Source organism: Mastigoproctus giganteus, chromosome 4 (assembly GCF_048544385.1).
Source record: "Mastigoproctus giganteus isolate SK-2022 chromosome 4, ASM4854438v1, whole genome shotgun sequence".
Lineage (NCBI taxonomy): Eukaryota > Metazoa > Arthropoda > Arachnida > Uropygi > Thelyphonidae > Mastigoproctus > Mastigoproctus giganteus.
In genome coordinates, this window is record NC_143578.1 from 197,018,530 (window position 1) to 197,035,822 (window position 17,293).

A 17,293-nucleotide genomic window follows, 5' to 3' on the forward strand; every position below is an offset into this window, starting at 1 on the left:
AATGAGGCCTCCAGATCTGTATACAGTACTCAAGGTGTGGCCTGACCAATGCCTTATACAAGGGAATAATCACATCCCTGTCCCTGCTAGAAAAATTCCTGTATATCATTGACAAGACACCATGAGTTACTCTTGCAGCTCGTCTGCACTGCTCAGAGAACTTCATATCTGCCTGCACAATTACCCCCAGGTCCTTTTCATTCTCTACCACTGTCAGCGTAATACCACAGAGTTGATACGTTGATCTGGGGTTACTATTTCCCATATGTAGTACTTTACATTTGTCAATGTTAAACTTCATTTGTCACCTCTCAGCCCATCTGCTCAACCTTTCCAGATCCTGTTGCAGCAGCATAGTATCAGTAGTGTCCTTAACAACCCTGCCAACCTTGGTATCATCTGCAAACTTGGACATTAAGCCTGATACACCATCATCAATATCATTTATAAATACAGAAAACAACAATGGACCCAACACTGAACCCTGAGGAACTCCACTAATAACATTAGTCCACGTTGAGCAGTGTCCATTGATTACCACTCTCTGTCTTCTGCCACTCAACCATCCCTTTATCCATAGCAGCAATTTGCCTCCAATGCCACACTTCTCCAATTTGTGCAGCAGTCTTCCATGCGCAACAGTATCAAAAGCCTTTCTAAGATCCAAATATATAATATCAAAGTTATTCCCTGCATCCAGTTCTTTTGTGACTACATCATAGTATCCAATCAAATTGGTCAGACAAGACCTGCCCTTAACAAAACCATGCTGTGTCTGAGCTATAACTGAATTCTTGTCCAGATGATCCTGCAGTGCTTCTTTAACCAGTGCTTCTTTAACCAGTGCCTCCATTAATTTTCCTGGAATCGAAGTTAAACTAACAGGTCTATAATTACTTGTGTCAGCCTTTGATCCTCCTTTGTGAATTGGGGTTACATTTGCACATCTCCAGTCCATGGGTACCTCCCCTGAGTCCAAAGAAGCTCTCATAATTATGGCTAGGGGTTTGCTTACTTCCTTTGCTGCCTCCTTTAATATAACTGGATAGATCCCATCCACCCCGGGTGCCTTTTTTATGTTTATCCTCAACAATTTCTCCTCCACTTTCCTCTCAGTTATTAGAAAATAATCTAGCTCACTGCCAATGTTTACTTCACCTACGACATTCCCCTTCCTGAATAACTCCTCATGTGTGAATGTACATGCAAAATACTCGTTTAGATTGTTAGCCACCTGAGCTGGATCCTCAACTGTTGAACCATCAACATCCAGTGGACCAATCTGATTCATCCCTTTCCTTCTTGAGTTTAAATAGGTAAAGAACTCTTTTCTGTTTTTCTTTGCATCCTTTGCCAAGGATTTCTCATAATCTGCCTTTGCCTGCCTAATCTCCTTTGTGACTTGGTTACAGACCAACTTATATCTAGCATAGGCTTCCATGTCACCCATTAATTTGTATGTATCCCATGCATTTTTCTTCTCTGCCATATGTCTCATTAGTTCATCTGACAACCATTTAGGCCTGAACCTTGAACAATATTTCTTTGTTGGTAGTAAAGCCTGGTAGCTTCCAAGATTAGTTCCTTGAATGTTTCCCATTTTGAATTTGCTGTTGGTAACATCATCAGTTGGTCCCACTGTATAGAATTTAAATACTGTCTCAGACCATCATAGTCGCCTTTACAAAAACAAAAACCCTTCCCTTTACCTCTGATGGTAGTTACCTCCTTGAGTAAATCCCACTTCAACACACTGTGATCACTGCCACCTAGTGGTTCATTTATCTGCAGATTCTTAATGCATGAAGAATCACTACTGATAATCAGATCATGAGTATTGCTCCCTCTTGTTGCCGCACGAACATGCTGATGTAGAAAACAATCATCCAATAAATCCACAAAAGCCTTGCTAGTGTGTGAGTGACCAACCCACAAATTCCAGTCAATATCTGGGAAATTAAAATCCCCCATTATAAGACTCTCTGATTTACTGGCTCATTCTATTTCCCTGTACAGTATCTTATTATACTCATCAGAGTCATTAGGCCTATAGCACACTCCTACTCTCAATTTTGATTTACTTATGTTTATGTCACACCAAACTGACTCGATACTGCCCTGTCCATCAATGTCGACTGGCTTCACTTCCTTGGATTTTGTGTTTTTTAACTAATAGCATAACCCCTCCTCCCCTCCTGTCCTGTCTATCCTTTCTATACACATTGTACTCCCCAAATTCCAGTTCTGCATTCCTTATATCTGTGTGACACCACGTCTCTGATATCCCAACAATATCTGCCTTTGATGTTTTGAGCAATAGCTCAAATTCATCAAATTTATTTACTAAACTCCTAGCATTGGTGTACACGCAAATATACATGCACCTGTTTCTATTCTTAGCTACCCTAACACAACCCATGTGTTTACTTGTACCGCAATGACTTCCAGCAGTCTCTGAAATATCCTGCATCTTGTTTTTCAGGCTTCTGCTCATTCCAATAGAAGCAGTGCAAGAATCTCTTTCACCTCTTCCAGTGGCTACTGTTAATCCATTAGTCTTTGTCTCCCCCCCCCAAGCTAGCAGTTTTCCGACCCACCTAACACTGCCTCGATAGCATCAGCAAATATTCTTGCACCCTTTCTATTTAAGTGTATCCCATCCCTGTAGAAGCAATCTCTCCTGTTAACAAGTACATTCCAGGCTGAAAAAAATTCTACCCCTTGAGCCTTGCACAATCTTTCCAGGGTCGAATTGATCGACAAGGCTCTCATCATATACTCCCTCCTATCGTGTCTGGGCAGAATTGCAGACACTTTCAAATTCAACCCTACTTCACGGCTTTTTTTCAACAGTGACCTGTACTTGTTAAGTAATTCTGCTGGTCTCCTACTCTTAATATCATTAGTGCCAACGTGTACAACTATATCACCTTTTGTGCCCTTAAAAGATGATATCTGCTCTACAACGTCATCAACCTTTGCCCCTGGCAGACATACCCTGGTCCTGTTCCACCTATCCTTTTTACAAAGCATGTTCCCCGTTTCCCTGACAATAGAGTCACCAACAACTACTAGTTCCTGTGGGACCAGCGCATTCTGCCTTGGGGTCTGCGTCTGTGTTGCAAGATGACCAAGTGCAAGCTCTGGCGTTGATGTGGGCAGCTGAGAGCTTGATGGGCCCCTCAATTTATTTCCTTCGAGGGCATCCACCCTGTCCTTCAAGGTCTCATATAGGCCCATAACAACGCCGAGTTGTCGCCTAATTTCTTTGCACTCCTTGCATCGTGCACACACAAAGACATCCCCCATGGCAGTATCATGTCCCGTACCCGATTGCTCCGCAAACATCAAGCAAACAGTGCATCTTAAAAGGCTGTGATTCAGAGGGCAACTGCCCCCCCCCCTCAGTTCTCCCCTGAGTCACAGCACTCCCATTAGCTTGAGCCTTTTGCTTTGCTGCTCTGGTCAGAGTCATGATTTCGATTTAAATGTCAATAAAATTACAATTTCAGAACAAAATTAAAACCTTAAACTTGTATCTTAACACAGTTATAACGCTTTATTTATTTTTCAGTATCGAGTGTTATCTACGAGTTCACTTTATATAACTTCCGTATCAAGTATGTATTAATTATTTGTTACGTTTGTACTCTAAGTCGTTATATATATATAGTTAAAAGTACAATTTAATTGACAATGAAGTTTAACAAGATTAATAGATCTACTGATTAATTGACGATATTATATTATGCACTATACTATACAAAGCTAATGCTATCGAATTCCGGATATGCTGTATCGCGTTTCAGTAACGAGTGTTATCTACGAAATCCCTTTATATAACTTCCGTATCAAGTTATGTATTAATTATTTATTTTTACTAATTATTTATGTTCCGTAACCTAAGTGGTTATATGTATAGTTAAAAGTACAATTTAATTGCCAATGAAGTTCAACAAGATTAATAGATTTTACTGATTAATTTTCACGTAACAATGGCGGCTGTTTATGAACGGTAAACACGTGGATTTGATACCCTTTCCGATACTAAGTAATACCTACAAATCTCTATCTAAGTTACTTTAACTTTAAGTACCGTAAATAGGAATATAAAGCTACTCTAGAAATAAGTTAATATGTCAATTTAAACTAATAAAGCAGAAAATAAATCAGAAAAAACTTCTCTGTTCCAAGAGCGGCAGAAAGGCACATCCGCACAGGAAACTCTCGTCCTCAAATATAGAACATTATTCTACTGGTAGAGCAATAGCATCAGTTTTGTATAAACTTATGAGCAAATTAAGTTTGCTCAAAATTTACATGAACCTACTATAATATTAAAGAAATGCTCTAAGTTTCCTTTCACCAACCTTGAAGTTGGAATGTCACAAGTTACTTTTCAGCCTATTCTTCACATCAATCTATTCATCATCAGCCTATTCTTCACATTTACTCTCAGCAAACAGTAATGCCATTATCTCCTCTACTGATAAAAATAAAGCTTAATCAGGGCCATGCGGCAAAGAGATGATTTAAAGCATCAAAACTAATTTAAAGACGGTACAAGTAGAAGCTTTTCTTGAGTAGTTCCATTAATGATTAATCTAAATAAATTTGCTCACCTAGCCTTCTTACAAAAAATAATACCTATTCATCTCATCACAACTGCAGGAGAATATGATTGGGAATGCAAATAACTAATAAGATCTTGGTTATCATATGTAATTAAAAACTAAGCTTTAATAAGGCTATTTAATCCCTTCACATAAAAATATTGAGAATGTGATGAAAGGCAAAATAATATCTACTCTATAACGAAGGTCTGAAAACTATGGAGAATATCTGTATTATATAATGCATCCAGTTACATTATACTGAAGGGATTTTCTGGGCATTGGCTGCTCCATCCAAATCCAACAGCAAGAGAATATTTTTAGCTTATGCAATGGATTTCCTAAAAACTTAAGTTTGCATAAACAATTACATACTCCACATTTTCACAACTTATAGACATCCTCAACCTCAATATTCTACGAGAAAATCTATCTAACACTATAAACAAAATTAGAAATGACAAATCAAAATGATAGTAAGGATTATTGACACTCCATCCTTCTGGAAAACTTGGCACTAGGGTTTATCTGGGCCAACAGTTAAGATAAAACCAGACCGAACCCATAAAAATTTTAGGCTTGAGAAAACAAAATGTTTCCTCCCACACCAGATGTACAAACAAGCTCAGGAGCTTGACACTTATCATCTAAGGTACTTAGATAATCAAAAATTCAGGAAAAAATTGTGTGGGAAGAAATAGGATAGATTTTTCCTTTATAAGTTATTTGATTTCTAATTTAGCAACAAATAATCAATTTAATACAACATATAATAAATAGAAGTAATACTCTATAATGTGAACCATCGGCCAATAGGCTGTGAGAGTATTATTATTGTACAAACTGGTGAACAATAACCATTATGTATAGGGTGTTTCCTAATATAGGGGGGGGTGGGATTAATTCTAGATCTGAAATATAATGAAGAAAGGTTATGTAATCATGCGTACAATTTCATTTATGCAATTTTTATTGGTTTTTGGTATATGGTAATTTTATTTAATTTTAACAACCATCACGTTTCCTTGAACAGTTTATTATAAAACATCATGTTTTCATGGATTTCTTGCCTCATTGCCGGGCAAATGAAGATTAGAGGAACTGGCAATGCAGGTGATGCAAAGGATGACAAATTTTATATTTAGGAGCAGGGTGGGGGAGGAGGTTGTTAAACAGGAGTTGAAAGAAGTAAGAAAGAGAAAAACCGAACTGATTAGCACCTCACATACACATTTCATCTGCATGATGATGATGATGCTTAAATGTTGAAAATGATAGATGGATCTGATATTAAAATTTAACGATGGCAAGGCAATTTGACCTAAACCATTTTAGGAAGGACACAGATCTGTTGAAAAAGATGGTATGGAGAACAGTAACACGATCAGTTGTGGGGGGGGGGGGGGTTACAAAAGGATATTTTTATGGAAACTATGCATGTTCACGGAGACCCAAATGACATGTATAAGACTTTAAAAGGATTAAGTAAACTAAATGCTGATAGCATCTTTACCCTTTTTCAGATGACAGGCATATGAGGTGTGGCAATAAAGTTCCTGGATGGTGCAATAAAAAGAACACCAAGTGAAAGATCTCAAAAATGGATTTATTTTTATTCAAACTAATCACCACCTGATTGAATGCACTTATTAAAAGTTTCTGAAAAGTCAGTCAAGGAAATTAGGCATCCAAAGAGATGACAATTTTCAGTTCAGTAGTTATGTTTTTCTTTATGTTTTCAACCTCCTGAAATCTCTTTCCTTTGAGGGCAGTTTTCACTTTGGGAAAGAGGAAGAAGTCTGCTGGTGTTAGACAGAAGAGTAAAGTGGATGGTTGATATGTATAATGCCTTGTCAGAAATGTCTCCACAAGTGTCGATTGGGCAGAGGCACAGTCGTGACAACAAGAACCAGCCACCTTTTTCTCTAAATTGTGGCCTTACTCAGGAAATGTGTTTAAATAGTCTTTGAAGCACCTGTACATAGAACACATCACTGACCCTCTCCCCTTCATGTACAAATTCCTTACGAATTACACTGTTTTTTTTTTAAGAAACATGATCAGCATCGTCTTGATCCTGGACTTCTGTAACTGAAATGTTTTGGGGATTGGTGATGATTTTTTAGGTCCAGTGCATGCTCTGACACTTCATCTCTGGGTTATACTGAAACACCCAGCACTAATTTCTAGTGACAATACAGCTGAGGAAATTTGGATTGTCTTGACAAGTCTGGATGAAATCTTTTTGGTGACACTCTTTGTTGATTCTACTCATCCATGAAGCTGTGGAGCAAAAATTTTGCACAGACCTTCCCTTTCACCACATCTTCATGCAGAATTTGACAAATCATCTCCTTATTTATATCTAGCTCATCGGTCATCATTCTGAGGGTCAAACAACAATCTCTTTCCACAATTTCCTGAACTTTTGAACTCTATCCTCATTTTGAGAGGTTGACGCATGCCAATTTCTTGGATCATCGTAAACATCCTCATGTCTGTCCTTGAACTGCTTATACCATTCAAACATACTGGTATGACTTAACATTTTATGACCATAAATAGTTTATATGATTTCATACATTTCTGTTGCAGATTTTCTTAGTTTAAAGAAAAAAAATTGATATTCATTTGTTGTTTCGTTGAAAAATTGTGACATGGAATGGTAATGCTACTAATGAAACTGGTGGTCACTTGCAACCTGTCAGCCTACTGGACAACAATCTCTGAACCACCATCTGTTAGAGGAAGTTTGAGCTACAGCATACCACTTCTGTTTATTTCAACTCATTGAACATTACTGCAATGGCACCAGGTGCGGCAATGTACAAATGTACAAGGCACCAGGTGTGGCAATAAATTTCTGGGAACTTTATTACCACACCTTGTACAAGGGGATATAAATTTAAATCTAAAGAGGAGGTTTCTTAAACATGCAGAATAAATATGTGGAAATTTACTTTAAGCCAGAGAGTAATCTATTGCTGTAATACAACTTTCACCTCATATTGTGGAAGTAGGTAGTTCAAATAAATATAAAGAAGGACTAGACAAATATGTGATTTTTTTTGTCCAATGATGCTATATAAGCTTTGCTTTCTTGGATCTTTTTGCTAATACTAATATTTATGTAAGGCATTTATGTTATCTACTACTGCCTCAAAAATAACTGCAGAACTTAATGTGAGTCTCAGCACTCCAGTTTCTAACAAAACAGTTCAGTGAGAGCTTCATAAAGCTGACATTTATGGCAGAGCCACTATTACCAAGCCACCTTTTGCTGAAGGTGGTAATGCTAGATCCAGAAAAAAATGACAGGAGGGGTACTATTTGTGATGGGGGACACCATTTTGTGTCTTGTTTGTGCACAAACAAAGCACAAAATAATGCACAGAACAAAACAAGTATGATACTCAAACATAATGTGACTGGGGGACACAGATACACAGCTAAATTCTGAATTACTTTTAAGTAAACATTACGCATGACCAAACTGCATGATGCCTCAAACTAGAATGGTGACCACATCAGCATCAGTGTTGCCAACTGTAGTCAGTTGAAAATAGCTGAGCCACAATGCAAAAATGGATAAAATCCTATGTGAACAATAAAAAAAATTAAAAATAATTTTTTTTTTTTTTTTTTTTTTTTTGTAGCTAAAGGGAATTTAAATGATGGTATATTCTCCAAAAAACAACAGGTGAGGGCACGTGCCCCTACCCTGAATCCACTTATGGTGTAAGGTACAAAAAACTGGACACTTGAAGATTGGAAACATGTCACATTTAAGACGAATCATTCCTTGTATCATTCACACTTTTTTCCAATATCAGGGAGAGTTTATGTTTGGCAAAAGCCAAAGGAAGTGCATCATGCTGACTGCCTTGAGCCAACTGTCAAACATGGAAGAGGATCAACAATGGTTTGGTGAGCAATATCTTGGTATTCTTTAGGTCCTATTCATCATCTTGAATGGTCAAATTACTGTCACTGATTACCTTGATATTTTGAGTGATTAGATCATTAGATCATTGTTTCCCACAAATGATGCCATGTTTCAAGACAACACTCCAATACACACAGCCAGATGTTTCCAATCTCGGTTTGAAGAGCACAAAACTGAGACTAAGAATCTTTCATGGCCTAGAACAATCATCAGAATTAAATGTTATTGAACCACTGTGGAAATAATTGGAGAGCAGAATGAGAAGCAGATTTCCTCCACCTTCATTATTCAAGGAGCTTGAAACATTCCTCCATGTAGAATGGTCCAATATTCCTCTTAAGACAGTTCAAGATTTATATGGATCTATTCCACGTAGAATACAAGCTGTTTTAAAAGCAAAGGGAGGCCCAACACCATATTAGTGCATACTTGTAACTCTTTATCACAAATGGTGACAGTGATCACAGTGTACTGATGTGGGATTTACTTAAAGAAGTAACTACCATCAAGGGCAAAGGGAAGGGTTTTTGCTTTCAGACAGTTTTTAAATTCTATACAGTGGAATCAACTGATGATGTTACCAATGGTGAATTCTAAATGGGAAGCCTTCAGGGACTTAATCTTGTAGGCTACAAGGCTTTTTATACCAATTAAGAAATACTGTTCAAGGTTTAGGTCTAAATGGATGTCACAAGAATTAATGAGGCTCGTGGCAGAGAAGAAGACTGTATGGGATGTATATAAATTAATAGGTGACATAGAAGCCAATGGCAGATATAAGCTAGTCTGTAATTAAGTCACAAAGGAGGTTAGGCAGGCAAAAGTAGATTACGAGAAATCTTTGGCAAAGGATGCAAATAAACACAGCAAAGAGTTCTTTACTTATGTAAACTCTTAATAGATGGTTTGATTACTGATGATCATGCTCAGATAGCTAATAAACTGAATATGTATTTTGCATCTACATTCACACATGAGGAATTATTCAAGGAGGGGAATGCCAGAAGAAGTTTATCAAACTCTAACAGGGAGCTAAGTGATTTTGTAATAACTGAGAGCAAAGTGGAGGAGAAATTGTTGAAGTTAAACATAAAAAAGGCAGAGGGGTGGATGGGATCTAACCAGTTATATTAAAGGAGGCAGCAAAGGAAGTCAGCAAACCTCTAGCCATAATTATGAGAGCATCCTCGGCCTCAGGGGAGGTCCCCATGGACTTGAAGTGTGCAAATGTATCCCCAATTCACAAAGGGGTTCAAAAGGTGACACAAGTAACTATAGACCTGTTAGTTTAACTTGTGTTCTTGGGAAAATAATGGAGTCACTGGTTAAAGAAGCATTGCAGGATCATCTAGACAAGACTGCAGTAATAGTTAAGCCACAGCATGGTTTTGTTAGAGGGAGGTCTTGTCTGACCTCCGCATATCCCTGGAGCAATATGGCCTTAGTTGCTAATGCTCCTAAAAACCAAACAATAACAACCCTGCTATTATGTTGGACATAAGTTTTCAACATTTCCACTCTTTTTTGAATCCCCACTGTTAAACTTGCTAGTCAAAACAAAAATTATTGAGAAATCCCTGTATTTTATTTTGTTGGGAAATCCCCACGTTACATTCTGTGCTATTGAACTTGTGGAAAAATCTAGATTTCAAAGTTTTATTACTATTGGATAGCACACCAGGCTATCCAAAAGATTTAAGTCATCCAAACATTGAAGTTATGTTCCTACCACCACAGTTGTACTAGGTTAATACAACTTCTTTCATTCAGCCATAAGATCAAGGCATTATATCCACCTTTAAAACTCATTAGATCAGAAAATCGTTACAATGGATTTTGGAAAAAATTGATTCTGAATCCATTGAAGTAATGGAGGCATGGAAACATTTCTCAGTGGACTGTATGAAAATCATAGCTTTATCACTGAAAGAAGTAAAACCGTCAACGTTAAATGCGTGCGGAAAAACGTATGGACAAAGTCAGTTCATTCAGGAAATATGGCCGAACAGGGAGAAAAAGGAATCGGAGCGATAGTAGAACTTGCTACGTTGGTAGGAGGGGAAGGTTTTGATGACATGACTACTGAAGCCCTCGTGAGTAGAACAGTTGATAGAATCGCCCTCCTCACCATACCGGCTGGAAAAGACCCGAGTTCAAATTCTGTCAATGATGGGAAGAATTTTTATGTATAAATATACATTTATGTATAAATATATTTTTATGTATAAATAAATTTTTTTGCATAAATATACAAAACAACAGAGGACCCAACACTGAACCCTGTGGGACTCCACTAATAACATTAGTCCACGAAGAGCAACACCCATTAATTACCACCCTCTGTCTTCTCCCACTCAACCATCCTTTTATCCATTGTAGCAACTTACCCTTATCATTCTGCTCCAATTTGTACAATAGTCTTCCATGCGCAACAGTGTCAAAAGCTTTCCTGAAATCCAAATATATGATATCAAAATTATTTTTTGCATCAAGTTCCTTTGTAACCACATCATAATATCCTATCAAATATACTTCCTTCTATCGTGTCTGGGCAGAATTGCAGACACTTTCACATTCAAACCTAACTCGTGACTTTTTTTTAAATATTGACCTGTACTTGTTGTAAATCTGCTGATCTCTTACTCTTATGTCATTAATTCCAATGTGTACAACAATATCACCTTTTGTGCCCTTAAAAGATGATATCTACTCAACAACGTCATCAAATTTAGCCCCTGGCAGACATACCCTGGTCCTGTTCCACCTATCCTTCTTGCATAGTATATTCCCTGTCCCCCTGACAACAGAGTCACCAACAATAACTAGTTCCTTTGGGATCAGCGCATTCTGCCTTGGAGATTGTCTCTGTGTTGCCTGATGCACAGGAGTAAGCTCAGCGTTGAGCTGGGCAGCTGAGAGCTTAATGGGACCCTCATATTAATTCCTTTGAGTGCATTTACCTTACACCTCAAGCTAGATGCCCATCAGAATGCTGAGTTGGCACCTAATTTCTTGACACTATATAAGATTTTTTATTATATTTTGCATGCCAAGTTAAGGCATTAATGAAATAAATGAAACTTTGTAGTTACAGAAACATACATATGTATTTTATAGTTTATGTTCAAGTTCCTTTGCTGTTTTATACAGCAACTTCTGTCCTGTTTTCTTTTTATTTCTTTTTTTTTTTTTTTCTAGCAAGCAGACAAATGGCATACAGTATTAATTTACACATAATTAATAACTGAAAGCAGGTTAACTTGCAAAATTAAATCCTTCATTCCTCAAGCAGCCAACACTTGTGCAACTGGATTCTTTTGATGACTTGAGTTGGTGCATTGCTTTATTGCTGGCATGTCAAAGAATAACCTTTCAAATTCAATTGTCAAAGTAGACTCCTCCCACCAGCCCAATGGGCAAGTACACTGATGTCTGCCAACCTTTCTGACATTGAAATGTCCATCTTCAGCATACCCTTAGGAGAGAAACCTTCAATCTGATTGAAGAGAAATTTTCAATCAGAATATAAACTGATAATTCCATAAAAGTAATATAAAAATATTCAATAGAAATTGCTTGTGATAACACTAAAAACAAAAAACACACTATTACCTAATGCATTTCTAATATATTCTTCCTCTTTTCCTTGAGCAGGAAATTTTTCAGAGTCCTCAGACTCATCTTCAGAGTTATCACTGGATGGTGTAATATCTAATGAAATTCTTGTTCTTTGTTGAATGAGACGCTTGAAAAGAATACAAAAGGCACTTCCCCAAACACCTGAAAACAGAACATTTCATTCAATATATACTAAACCACACACAATATACATTGCTGAAAATTTTGGTCTAATTTAATTAACTGAAACATGAAACTACTGATGAAAATACTTCAAAAGAAGAAATTTTTAAAATATTGCATTGCTAAAAGCTAATCAAATGGATCACACAAAGACAAGACAGGGACATTCATGTATTGTTGTGGCTGACCCCAGAGTTTCCTTTATTGGCTCCTATTGTACATAATTAATTTACATAGCATGAATCAGAGCTGTAATGCTCAATAAGCTCTACGTTGATATTAATATTTGTAAAATAATAAGAGGAGTTTACCTCAATATAGTACATAGAATACTTTCGTATGATACTCTCCAGAAATTAAAATGAAAAAAAAATCGAAAAACTTACATTAGAGTAAAAAATAATTAAAAACCAATTTAATGCAATTAAAATCAATTTAACACAATTAAAAATAAATTTAACACAATTAAAAATAAATTTAACACAATTAAAAATAAATTGAACACAATTAAAAATATTAAAAAGAATTTAGCAAAAATATTCAAAACGATTTTCCTTCATGAAGCTGACATTGCTTTTCGACTATATGTCGTGATCACAGGAATGAAAATTACCAAATAGGGGTGAACATGAAACTTAAATAGTGATTATTTGTCTTCGCACATGCGCGTAATGGTCCACGCATCGGAGATCAAATATGGCCGACAAATTCTAACAGAATTCTTGTGTAATTTAATTTCTACAGTTTCTGAAATTAATAGTCACGTATAATTACATTTGACATTAAGTACCTTGGCCTTGTTAAATAAAAAAGTATGTTTTTCGTTAATGGCATGAAAGGCTAATTTTGATGCTGCTGAACGAGAAGCACGAACTGAGGTTTCATGTTGATTTACACGAATATTCAGAGAAAAACGGGTCAAACCTTGAAGACGAGTCACAGTCACCGCAAGAAATGTTGTATACCAGGTCATTAATTTGTGTTGCGAACGCGGAAAGAACCGAGCGATTGTTCAGTATAGTGTGTAATTTCCGTATTGGCCTGGCCACAATTTTAAATTCGGTATCTTTAAAGAATCTATTAAGCTGTTTGTGCCACTGTTCAACATATGGGACAGAAATAAAAGTATTTTTTGATATATTACTATTGTTGGTTGGTGTAGTATTTTGTATCCTATCCTTAGCCTGTACCCTAATTCGGTTTATTGTGGCAAAGGGATAACCCCTGTTTAAGAACCTGCTAGTTAATATTTGTATTTCTGAGCCCATAGCAGGTTCTTAAACAGGGGGTTATCCCCTTACCACAATAAATCGAATTAGGGTACAGGCTAAGGATAGGATACAAACCTTCTTCAGAATGAGAATACTTGCAAGATGTGAGAAATCTCAGGTCTGGAGATAGTAGTAATCTCCAAACTTGAAATCTTTTGAAAATATGTGGGATGCGCTAGTGAATGGATTTTAAGTTGTTTACCCTCCCCACTCACATCAAACACCAGTTTGATGTGGGTGGGGAGGGTAAGCACAATTGCCCATTATATACAACTGAGGACTAAGTGCACCCCTAAAAAGTATCATAAGGTTTTCAAGAATTTTATCCCAGTTCCTCTGTCAAAGATATACAGCTCTGAATATGCACTATGTATTATGCATAGACAGACCGTGAGACCACTTTCTTCCCAGCAATCTCTTTTCCTGATGTTTTTGGGTGAGTTTAGCTTGTGCTTCCCCCCCACCAGATGAGGAGACTTCACAAATTAGACTGTGGATTTAGATAGTGGAAACAAATAGGAGTGGAAACAGAGACAGGGAAAAAAACATATAAGGATCAGTCAATAAGTTCTGCACAGCTCCCAAGTCCTAAAATATAAGTAGTGTAAATTGTGTTTATCTAATATTTTGGTTTTTGAACAATTAGGACTATACACAGAAAATCTCAGTGATATAATTTTCTCTGTTGCCTTGTATAACCTACAAATGTGAATACATATTACTTGATGATGGCCATGTGGCATTTGTTAAAATTGAAACAGCACATGAAATCCACCATTCTAAGCAAGAGGTTTCCTTAAATACTCCTCTTGCAGGTACTACAATCTCTTGCTGAAAACATCATTTTCTCATGTGGAGAATCCAGTGCAAAGGCAAACTTTGATCTGAAAGATCTCAACATATCACAACTGAAAGGATTATTTAAAAAAATCCAAGAACTGTTCCAAGAGGATTACAAACTACATGTGATGAAACTGAATATCTTGTTGGCATCAATCATGGTACAACTTATACAATTTTAACATTTGGGGTAGAAAATAATTGCATTGCAGTGTGTATTCACATTCTGTCTGAAGATGAAAAAGACAAACTGCATCTTTGCTGCTATCATATGAAAAAGAGATTTTCTTTTTACAATGAATATCACAGCAATTGATAAAATATAATTACAATGTTTGAACCTGAATTAAAACAATAAGCTGCTAAAGGGTACCATCCTTCATAACCTAGTCTGGGTGTTAGTTTGAATAATGGCACCATCCATCATCACCCAGATTAAGAGGAGAAAACTTGCTTCTTGTCCTAATGGTAGTCGAGGAATCTGGTCTCTTGCCAAAGTTATTGGCAGCAACGTTTGCCCATCTCTACTTCCCTTTGTTAAAACCTTATGGTTCTATTGCCGCTTCAGCTAAGGTTAAAGCCAACCCCTACTTGCATCCACTTTTCTTCTAACTCTTGTATCTATGATCTTGGTAAATCACCTGCTACCATTCCCAGTATGCTCCTTCAATGTCTCCTGTGGTCTTCCATCAAAAGTATATCACAAGAATTTTGAACAGTCTCAATGTCAAGGAAGTGCCTGGTCCCAATGGTATTTTTTCACTTGTTTTCAAAACCTGTGCTCTTGAGCTTAATCCTGTTTTGTGTTGCCTTTTTATTCTTTCTTATTCCATTGGTGTTTTTGTGCAGCTTGAAATTTTCTCTTATACAGCTAGTTCCTAAAAAGGGTGACAAATCTCTCCCATCCAATTATCTTCCCATTGCAATTACTTTTATTGTTGCACTTTCTAAAGTAATGGAGAAATTCATTAACTGCCAAATCCTGAACAATTTAGAAACCTTTCATCTGATCAATGATTGTCACTATGAATTCTATCAGGGTCGATTCACTGCTGATATTTTGGCTTATGTTACCCATCTATGGACAAATTCAATGGAAAGGATTGGTGATAATCAATACAATCCATAGTTTTGCTGATGATAGCACACTGCATTCCACTTTGCAGTTTGCAAAATCCTGCTCTGCACAAACAGCTGCATCTGAATATCTACCACCAATTTCTTAAATGCTAATTTCTAGGTAATTCTCCAATAGAGAAAAGATAACTCAATTTCGATCCTTCTAAACCTCAGTTCTGTCTTATATCTCACAAAAGAGAGCCTATTGCTCCTATGTTTATCTTCAATCACACTCTGATCTCTAGACAAGATCACATATCTCTATTAGGAATTTCCCTGATTTCTAATCTCTTTCTCTCTCTCTCTCTCTCTCTTGACATAAGCACATTACAAAAACTGCTTCCTCTGCATCTAACAAACTGGGTTTTCTCTTTTGCTCTTGGCATTACTTTTCTTCTAAACAGCTGCTCACTCTATATATATAGCGGCGTTCCATAGCCAGGTGGGGAGGAGCAGCAGTGCATAGCACACGCTTCTTGATTAGACCGGGCTTCGAGCCTGCGGCCACCAAATACAGAGGACGTGGAAAGGTCAGGGAATGACCACTGCATATCCCTGGAGCAATATGGCCTTAGTTGCTAATGCTCCTAAAAACCAAATAACAAACAAACAACAATATACATATAGCAAATCTGCTCTAACATGGAATATTGTTCCCACATCTGGGGCAGTACCCCCCCAAATCTCTCTCATGCTTCTATATTCACAGTGCTAAATACTATAGGTTCTAATACCTTTCACGTTTGGGGGTTTTCATAAAAAAAAAAATAAATAAATAAATAAAAAAAATAAGAGATACCTATCAAATGGAAGATGTTTACAGAGCTAGTGAACTCAATGGCAGTTACATTCATTATTAGTTGTTGGAGCTTCTTCTAAGGTCAGGGAATACCTTGGTCTTGTGCAGTATAGAGGCAGAGGGTCAGGAGCTGGGGATTTGTAGTTGTAGATCAGAATGATCCATGTGATGGAGATCGATGCTGCATTGCAGATTTTTTTGCATTTGTGATAGGTGTAAATTCTGGTAGTCTCTCTCTCTCTCTCTTTAGCTATGTCTGTAGATGAGGGATGGGATTCACCAGAGTAACTTAGAGAGTTTGTCACCTGTTATTGAGTCTGAGTTAAAAAAAAAACAGCTTAAGCAAATTCAGTTAATGCATTATAAGTGCCTTCCTCAATAATGAGCAGATGTTCCTCTCCATATGGAAGGGTGCTACCTTAGAAACGAGGGTGGCCCATTACTGATGGTATTGTGGGCTGTCACATAATATGTAACCGATCTTCATCTGCACTGCATGTACAGTGTCACTCTCTCCAAGCCTAAAGGAAAATAATTTAGCATTTAATGACACATGGCTTATACGTATGAAGTTAACATATAGGCCTGGAAAAACAAGGGGAAGGTCTTGTTAACTGTCATGATAACATCAGGGAGGAATAGTTTAGTTACTTGTCAATTTTCTGCTGTAGTCCATCTTTCTTGCCAGTTTTGTGCAGTTTTCATCTGTTGTTCATTATTTCTCTGTGCTAGGTTAGGAGTGATGCTGAGGAAGTAAACTGGGGTGCCTCTGTGATTACAGTATGTCATGTCATGTCATGTCATGTCTTGTTGGATAACTATGACATCCAAAGTGCCAGTAAAAACTTGAAGGGCTGGGGAGGAGACCATCTGGCATGCTCATGTTATAGTAAGCATTATGATG

General features: G+C 37.1%; 1 protein-coding gene across 1 annotated transcript in view; it reads right to left on the reverse strand.

The window, feature by feature from the left end:
- The window catches only part of LOC150087309 (cytosolic phospholipase A2-like), a 218,438-nt gene that overhangs the window by 120,528 nt on the left and 80,617 nt on the right, over positions 1-17,293 (reverse strand). The window contains exon 5 of the mRNA XM_090371974.1: positions 12,172-12,339. Within this exon, the coding sequence (XP_090228100.1) occupies positions 12,172-12,339 (168 nt within the window). The remainder of the gene's footprint in view (positions 1-12,171; positions 12,340-17,293) is intronic.